Below are 9,115 nucleotides of genomic sequence, written 5' to 3'. Positions count from 1 at the left end.
CAGGTGTGTGCCCTCTTTTGGGATATTATCCTTAAACTGAACATGAATACACTCAGAGATAAAAACTCAAAGCTTCATCCTGGTTTGTCCATAGCCAGACGTTACTTAACTCAAACCATTGAAGCTACACTTCATTTTAACATGCTGATACTAGCAAAGCATTTGTTTGGAGTTTGATATCCAGACATAAAGCTGCTGTAATCCTATTGCATTCAAGCTTTATCATTAATTTCCTTCCATGTTTCTGTGCAGCATAAAGGCCTACAGCCCTGCCTCCTGACATAGTGCAATATCTTAATCAACCATTCCACACACTTTATATTATACATTATACTGTCTCTTACCCTGGCTGCTGTTTACTGTCATTAGGTCACCAGTTACAACTCTATATTTTCTGCATCTAATTTTATCATTTCTCCTGCTAACAGTTCCATCCCAGATAAGACAACAAGGCGCCTCTTCCTCCTTCCTTAACTCGTCTTACATTTAACACCTTTCCCAGAATTCCCTCATCAACCTTTGATATTTTTCTTCATCGTTCATTGCCCTCTCATTTTCTGTCTCTGCTTAACTTTGATTAATTATCAGGCCTGGCTCAGTGGTACTGCCATTGCAGTCCTGGATCTTAGTATGATTAGTCTCTAAAGTGGAGTCGTAAACGGCAAACACAGGAGAGGACGAGCTCTGAGAGAACTGCATATAAAAACAGAAGAACAAGGAAACTAACCTGGTCCTACTTTCAACCACTATACTCTTCAGTGTTAGATCTGCATTTTACACTGACACTTACAGCTCTCACTACATGAGTGCACAGTTAAAGTGGGTGCTTACAAGATACATTAATGAGATGACACTGTCAGGAACAGTTTAAAAGTTGAAAGACTTTTAATGGTCATCAGCATGACACAAAGTTAAACACCTCAATCACAAGTCACAATTAAAAGTTTTCCACCATTATTCTTATTTCCTTACATCGCTGGATTGGATCCTGCTTCAGCCATAAAGACTGATACTGAGCCTCCAGTAAACTGACAGAGCAGCAGCCGTTGGATCTGTCAAATCTATATTGTGCTGCTTGTGTGCGAGTCTCTGCAAGATCTAGGGAGTTTTAGATCTCCTCAACAACTTTAAGCCTTCACCACAAGTTCTTTTTATGACATTTTGATCCAACATTTGCAACATCTGTCACACAGCATAAACCGATCTTCTGTCCATGTCTCTTGAGAGCCCTCCTACAGGATTCAGGCTAAACCTTCCAATAATAATCACAACAATAWATGAGAAAATTGAAGTTGGACCATTGAAAAACAACAACATTATGTAAATTCTGGCTTCACTCTGGCTTTTTTGCAAAGTTTGTAACAATTTTATGTAACAGCTGGATTCCTTCAATCACTGGCAACCTATTTCAGTTACTAGTTACATCAGAAGTCTTCCTTGAGAAATCAGCTTGCAAAACTTTCTAGTAGGCGTGTGCAAAAATATTGATTCATGTCAGAATCATGATTCTCATTTACAAAGATTCAAATTGATTTAAAAGTCCCAAAATAGATTATTAAAAAAAACTAATCCAATGGCTGTCAGCCTCCATTTTGTAACTATGTGGGATGACCTGACGTCAACATGCAGCTGGTTCTGGATAGTATGCATGTACAGAAAGCATCAAAAAAAAAAAAAAACTACAAAACTGGAGGAAAGAAATATTCATCTAACCTAGTCTTCATTGAATGCAAACATCTGGGCTCATTTTGTTTGAGTCGGAGTTTGACATGTGCTTCACCGTGTGCAAGGTTTGCAAAACGAAGATGAAGCACTTGGGGAACACAATAAATGGGCTCACATCAGCTTTGAATGAAAAATCGATTTTGAATCGAATCGTGGCCCTAAAAATCAGAATCAAATCATGAGTTAGTAAAAGATTCCCACCCATACTTTCTAGTGCTATCTGTGTCTGCTACCTGTATATTACTGCAGGGCAGCTTAACATGTGTAACCTGAGCTCTGACCTTGTGAGACCACATTTTACATCTGTTGGCTACAAATATTTTCCAAGTTTCGTCTCAAATAAGCTCCAAGTTTTAATTCAGACACAAAGGGCTTGTGCACAAAGTGTTCACACCTACATAGTATTGGTATTCTAATGAGTATTTGGGAACACCCCATGAACCTACAAACCATTAGAAAGCTACAGAGCTGATTCAAAGCCATTATGCTTTTCATTTCTATCATGTTATTTGCACTGTGACCAAGAGAAACCCAGTCATTCTGTTAAACAGTATAGGTTTTTCTTTTTTCTTTTCAGCTTTTCTTGGTAAAACCTTTTGAATAATTGATTCAACTGGCAATACAGATAATGATACAGAAGAAATGTTTGGTTCAAATACAAACAAGGATTTCTGAATCAAAATGTCTGCTGTGATTTATTGCTTGTCTCGTAACTTTTTAAACAAAGTCATCTATCAGCTGATCTTTACAATAACAATGTCAAACAATAAAATGAATATAAAATATTGTTGTAGTTTAACGGAAACAATTTAATTTATTTGCAATATTAGTTTTAAAACAAGAACACATGCTCACCAAACAAAATGAAAAATGAAGGATTTACAGTTTTTGGTTTTACTGGTCAGTCACATTAGATTGTGAACAGTATTGTGAAAAGTGATTGCCACATCTCATTAATTACTCGTAATCTTTATGATTTACCATATAGTTCAAAACCAAGCTCCTAGGGAAAAAAGAAAAAAAAAACAATAACAATGGATTCCACTTAACAGTGGTGCCAAAGAGGCAGTCAAGCAAAATAAATGGGAAACATAAAAAAATAAAACAAGGCAGGCAAGTTGGCCAGCTGTAGTTATAGAATAAGGAGTGTTGGATCAATAAGAATGTAATCAGGAGTATTATCTGGTCTTATTTTCTTTCTCRTCAATTTGTTGAAGAAATAAGCAAAAGCAGAGTTGTGCGATGCGGTGCGTCTGGAGAGATTTATAAATTAGGTAAGAAAAAGACAACCCTGGATAGGCTGAACTTTTCTTAGGAGCACAAGTWTAGTATGGGATCTATACTGAAGCAGAGCTGTTCTCCTGGGAGATAAATTTTTATCCCTATATAAAAAGCTACAGAACAGTGAGATTGTACAAGCAGAGAGGGATTATAAAATCTAAAGAGCTGTTGAACATACTTTCTAAACTTGAGCCTTAATTTATGGGATCTCTGAAAAAAATCTAACTAACACCTGAGCTCTCTTCATATCAGTAATTTGGCATGAAAATAAATGTCACCCAGGAAAAATTATCATCATTTGAATCTATTATTTGTGTTCATTTTTTTTCCAAGCTTATATCCATATTGACAATTTCCACCCTACTAAGCACACCTGTGGTTCCTGGCAGCACTGTATCCCAGACCACTCATTTGGATGGAGCATCGGCTGCAACCCAGGACACACAGACACCTCCACATCCTCACATAATTATGCAAAATTCCACAATTCAACGCCATGTTACCCAGAATACCAGATGTGCCACTCAAATATAATTACTCCCCCTCGTTGTTGCCTTTCTGCAGTCCAACACTTAACCTTGAACATTATCTGATCAATAGCCTGTTATTGGTCCCAAACCACCTCTTCAACTGCTTGTCAAACATAAAATGCATTGACAAACTCAGCTGAAAACCCTTCAGGCAAATCTGCAGGTAGATAAATAAAATGTAATATCCGCCCACTGCCCATCTGGAAGGTGAAGTGAGAGTAACGAAATTATGGTGGGAAGTTTCCAGCTAAAACCAATCATTAGTGGTCTGAATTATTGGTAAGGCTTAGACCTTTACGAGCTGAAAGTAAAAGCTTGGAAGTGGCTGCCTGCCACTGCAAACTGCTGTATTGACAAATTTGGTCAGATTCTATTCTCTTGCTGAATTCCTACCTCAGGTTTCATTGCAGTTTAAAAAGGGACGTGTGAAGGGTGAAAAGACAAAAAGTGAGTTAAACTGTGTTTATAGAAAAATTAAAAGGTTTCCATGGCGTTTAGCAATTTTGGGGTGAATGCTGCAGCAGCATTACAGACAAAATTATGATTATTGGTTTTAATAAAGTGGAACCTGCTAAGGCTCTCAGCTGCCACTTACTCTAAAACTCAAAGGCCATTGTAACAGTTCCAGATGCTATAATCAAGGTTAGTCTGGGCACATGTGCTAGTGCACAATTATCATTTTATCTGTGGCTGAAAGACTTTATCCTGACTGCTGCAGGAGYGAGGCTGAGTGGAAAGAACAATACATCATTGGACTTTCAATAATAGACAACTGTGAACTGTGTTCTAACTGTATGACTGACATATGTATTGAAGTGTTAGAGAAACTAAACAACCAAAATGGGCACAAATGAAAGCCAATTGTTCATTTTACGCTGGAAAATGTGAAAAGTTATTTACAATAATAAACGGATTTATTGGAAAAGCAAACAGTTTTATCCAGCAGTTATTGATGGTTTTATTTTATTTAGGTTTGTTTTGAACAGAAAACGTTGGATTTAAAAAGGCCAAATTAGTAAAGTGTGACTGATTAAATAAAATAAATACACTTACGAAAAGCTGTGTAGAACTCATGCAGGCTGAGGTGTCCATCATTGTTATAATCATCGTAACGAAGCAGATCTTGCATGGTGCACTCCAAAAGACTGTCATCCAGATGCTCCTTCATTGAGATCTAGGAATAAAGGATAAAAATAAAAAAGCAGATGAATTAAATTAAAAGCAGCAAAAGGCTAAGGACAAACAGTTACACAACATTCTAAAAATTTGATTATACACCATAAAATGGCCATAAATGAGAAATGTTGGTTTTGAAACCAAGAATAACAGAAAAAATGTTTACAAAGCTGCAATAAATGAGGTTAAACTCTCATCTGCTAATACATAACACAAAAAACAACTGCAAGTGTGATGGAACATTGTGCAAATCAGAAGTTCTTTAAATTTCTCATTTTATTAATATGAAAGTTTTCAAATGAAAGTTTAAAAAAATCTGATGCTCATCAGAAACTAAACTATCTAGAGTGACAGAAATGAATCATGTTGGCAGTAATATCTTTCCATCCATTGTGCACTGGCTTGCTTGCAGCCAGTGATATGCATTTTATTAGAATCAAAAATTATTATTTTTTTATTTACCAGTGACTTCAGGAACAGATTATAAGATAAACTTTGTCAACTGGTTATTACATAAATGTCTTTACTGAAATAAAACCACCAAATTTTAAAATGTACAAAAGATGTCCCAATTAACCATGCCAAAATATTCAATAAAAAATATATCATGAAAAGATTTCAGAAGTATGTAAGACAGTACAAGAATTTCATAGAAGCTTTCTGAATAGAGAATGAGCAAAGATCCCCCAAAGAGTTGAACGCTTCTTTCAAAGGTTCAAACCATAAGTGCTGACTCTGCAGGGGGCTCAAAAATATTTTGATATTTTCAAACTCTAAATTATTACCGACAATAATAAATCTTGAAAAACATAAGAAATATCTTTTTGTATTAACATTTTGAAATCAGGTCATTTTTAACTTTCTTTAATACTCAAGTGACTTTTTTTAACTTTTACRTGCCACAGTAGTTTATATTAATAGTGTAAATGTGTTTTTAGGTTTAAATGCCAAGATAATTACAAGGTAAGTTACTTCATATATTGCATCCTTCTGGCTAGTAAAGTCTAAAAGTATAAACCTATAAACCTCCTTCGAGTTAATCTTCTCCAACTGATTTTGTATGGGGCTGCACATGTGACATGGCAGATTAAAGGATGTGACAAACGTTTTCATCTCATGTTGCCGCCTGAAGCCGAGTATTGCCATATGTTCCCTGTCACAGACTCTTCTGCCCTTAGGCATTTGAATAAAACATATTCAGACCGTAAGTACAGGACTTTATCATTCAGCATAAGCTGTGACAAAAGACGGATCCCAAAGTAGAGTTGGACCGTATGGATGACTGGAACTCTTCTTTGATCCTTAAAAGCATTATCTATGCAAAATAGAATTTGTGAATTCCTGCACAGTAAGAATGTCTTATCAAGAGATTTCTCAGTAACATGCCAGCTTTATTAAATCTTTTAATACAGCTTCACCATAAAAGGAAAAAGTCACTCAATCTTTTTTTTTCTTAGTAGCAAGAGGACAAAACTTGTTGGAAGCACAATAAGCTGACAAAAGATTACAGCTCTGCCAGTTATTGTATAACATTTGAGAGTATTTATAAATGTTCAGCTTCTAATAAGCTTATTTTTTAACATCATACAGTGTTTTGGCTTTTCTACACAACAGAAMACTTAAAGCTGATTCTAAGTTTTAAACACCAGAAGGCTGGGGATTTTTTAACAATTTAGTCTTTTTGTTGTTGCCATTACTGATTCTAATAGAGGTCACTAGGCTCTGGCAGAATGAAAGAGATCTCAACACACTTTGATAGGAGAATAGTTGCTGCCCGTCTCTGATGCCCATTTTCAAACAGAGGATGATGTTCAAAATTATTTAACTTCACCATGAAACAGTCAATTCAATCATTTTTTCACAGTTGTTTTGCTTCTAGCATTAGTTGGAGAGGAACTCAAACATCAGTGACAACATGACTAAATGTTGCAGCTAGATGCCACCTTACAGTTTTAAAGCAAAGTACTCAGTGTTWCTTGCAAAGCAGAAAATTTGAACAGGCGTACAGGAATATGCTACAAACCTGATGCCAAATTGTGACTGAATTTCAAAGACCTAAATTCGTTTTTCCTCAGTGGTGGAAAAAATATTGAAAGCTGTTTTCYTGAATTATTTAACTCTTAAATATTCTAAATGATGGAAAGTTAAGTCTTCTAAACAATTCTCCTTTGCCAGTTCTGCCTCACTTCAGTCTTCACATGCCCTGTGATTCCTTCTTACTTAAGAGTTCATGACACAGTGTCTGAAACAGATGAAGAATCACGACGGTCGTTAAGTACTAATAAGGTCATTTTAGCTCCAGACTAACCTTTTCTAATTCTTCGCTGACCAGCCGGCTGTCCTGATTTACATCAAGATATTTAAACATCGTGTCCACCAGGGCTCTCTTCTCCTCCATATCTCTCTGCTGGTTCTGCTCTCCTGTCTTGGGTACTTTGGGTTGCATGTCCAGCAGCATGTTCTTCAGCTTGTTATATTCTGACATGGTGCATGCACTGCCTGCCAGGGTAAACAAACAGACGGATTAAAACAAACAAACAAAGCAAAACAGTTAACCACAATTATTCCAATTATACAAGCATTTGAATTTTGGCTGTAAACTAGATTGAATGGGTTTGTGTTCATGAGGAGAACACATAAAAACAGGGTTAGAGAGAGAAATAATGTGTGATTAAACACCAGAGTGTGTCCTTGAGTTATTAAGGAACATTAGGGATATTTSTTTTTGTTTTGTTTTATTTGTTGCAGTTTTTGGTGCAGAGGGTATAAATAATTACATGTAATCCTAGAATCCACATGAAAACAAAAGGTAAACATTGTCATTTAGAATCATGTCTTGCTCTACTCTGGAATTAAAGCTCATGGGTGCCTTGTTTGTCTGGAAAAAACATACGTCACATGCTGAGAGGGACTGACAAGCCTTGGTATTAATAGATCAGGCAAGCTAATAAGCATCAGAAAAAAAAGATGGTTCAGGTAAGTTCTTTTCATTTTATTTTCTTGTGTCCTTGCTTTGGTTTAATACCACCTGTGCCCTGCTGGATAGCAGGATGAGGAATGTTGATGGGAAGCCAAGAGGATGTGAGGCATGCAAGAATGTCATAAACATGGAGATAAAACAAATAATTGGTGGAAAAAAACTTTTCAAATGAATAAATCATTAGATGACATTCCCTACAGATGAGGAAGACCCACTTCTGTGACAAGATGGGAGAGGATCTTATTGCCAAACACCCTCTGACATCACAACTATTAAAYCTAACAAATACTAAATTAGACAACATGATGACTTTTATAACCCAAATATTACATCTCAGCATCTCTTTCTGATTCCAAACTTGTAACAGTTTACTGCTGTCAGGGTATACCTACAGCTATTACCATAACTGTCCTCACTGCAGTATTAACAAGGTTGCAGCTGGGCTGCAGAAGAGACAATCTCCTCCTGTTAATGTCAAAACTGAATATAGACGCACAAACCTTTGTTTCCATGCAGGTGTGTGCATATGCATACCTATACACTCATAAACAAAGTTTCCTGGTGTGCAGGACATCTTCATTTTGAGAAAGGGTCAGGGTCACCCATGATTTAATCTTTACCAAGCCTTAAACTAAATGTGCTTGTGAGGTAAAACTTAAGAATTATTTTCCTGTAGTGGTGATCTTTAAATAGGCATCTATAGTTGAACTTGTTGTTTAACGTCTGTGTTATTGTCACCAAATACAATAAAATACTAAACTAGAAAAAGTTCAATGTGACAACATTTCTACTAAAAAATAAAATAAGTCGAATATGTCCAGATTGTAGCCTAAATCTTTAATGCAATAACATAAATTGTATGTGTTTTTGCACACTATTTTTCACTGGACTTGTTCGGGTTCAAAATGTTCAGTGTTGTCCAATRATTTCTAAATAATACATTTCTAATTAAAAGACTGCTAGAAACATTATTCTGTCATACCTGTGTGATTAATTGCTCACACAAGCAAGGCATAAGACATGAATTTTTAAGCRTGGCAGTGTGTTTTCCAGGGCCTATAATTTGCAGTACTCAGATCTGGTGATCAAGAACATCWGTCAAAGCGTTTTGCTTGTTGGTGGAGGTCAATTTGAAAAACAGAAAGTTATAAAAAGGAAATAATCAGTGCAATAAATCTCAGTTACATCTGTATATTTTAAATGGTTGGTAAACTGTGACCAGAATAGAGTTGTATATGAACACGTTTGCAAAAAAAAAAAAAAAAAAAAAAAAAAAAAAAAACAATAACAATGGATTCCACTTAACAGTGGTGCCAAAGAGGCAGTCGAGCAAAATAAATGGGAAACATAAAAAAATAAAACAAGGCAGGCAAGTTGGCCAGCTGTAGTTATAGAATAAGGAGTGTTGGATCAATAAGAATGT

The 9,115-nt window shown here is 35.8% G+C and overlaps 1 protein-coding gene across 1 annotated transcript in view; it reads right to left on the bottom strand.

The window, feature by feature from the left end:
* Positions 1 to 9,115, bottom strand: part of fstl4 (follistatin-like 4) — a 265,314-nt gene that overhangs the window by 97,249 nt on the left and 158,950 nt on the right. The window contains exons 5-6 of the mRNA XM_014018422.1: positions 7,021 to 7,211; positions 4,590 to 4,710 (exon numbers count right to left, since the gene is read on the bottom strand). Of these exons, the coding sequence (XP_013873876.1) occupies positions 4,590 to 4,710; positions 7,021 to 7,211 (312 nt within the window). The remainder of the gene's footprint in view (positions 1 to 4,589; positions 4,711 to 7,020; positions 7,212 to 9,115) is intronic.

Source organism: Austrofundulus limnaeus, unplaced genomic scaffold, assembly GCF_001266775.1.
Source record: "Austrofundulus limnaeus strain Quisiro unplaced genomic scaffold, Austrofundulus_limnaeus-1.0 Scaffold192, whole genome shotgun sequence".
Lineage (NCBI taxonomy): Eukaryota > Metazoa > Chordata > Actinopteri > Cyprinodontiformes > Rivulidae > Austrofundulus > Austrofundulus limnaeus.
Note: the sequence above shows the minus strand (reverse complement) of the source record. Positions and strands in the feature narration are given on the sequence as shown.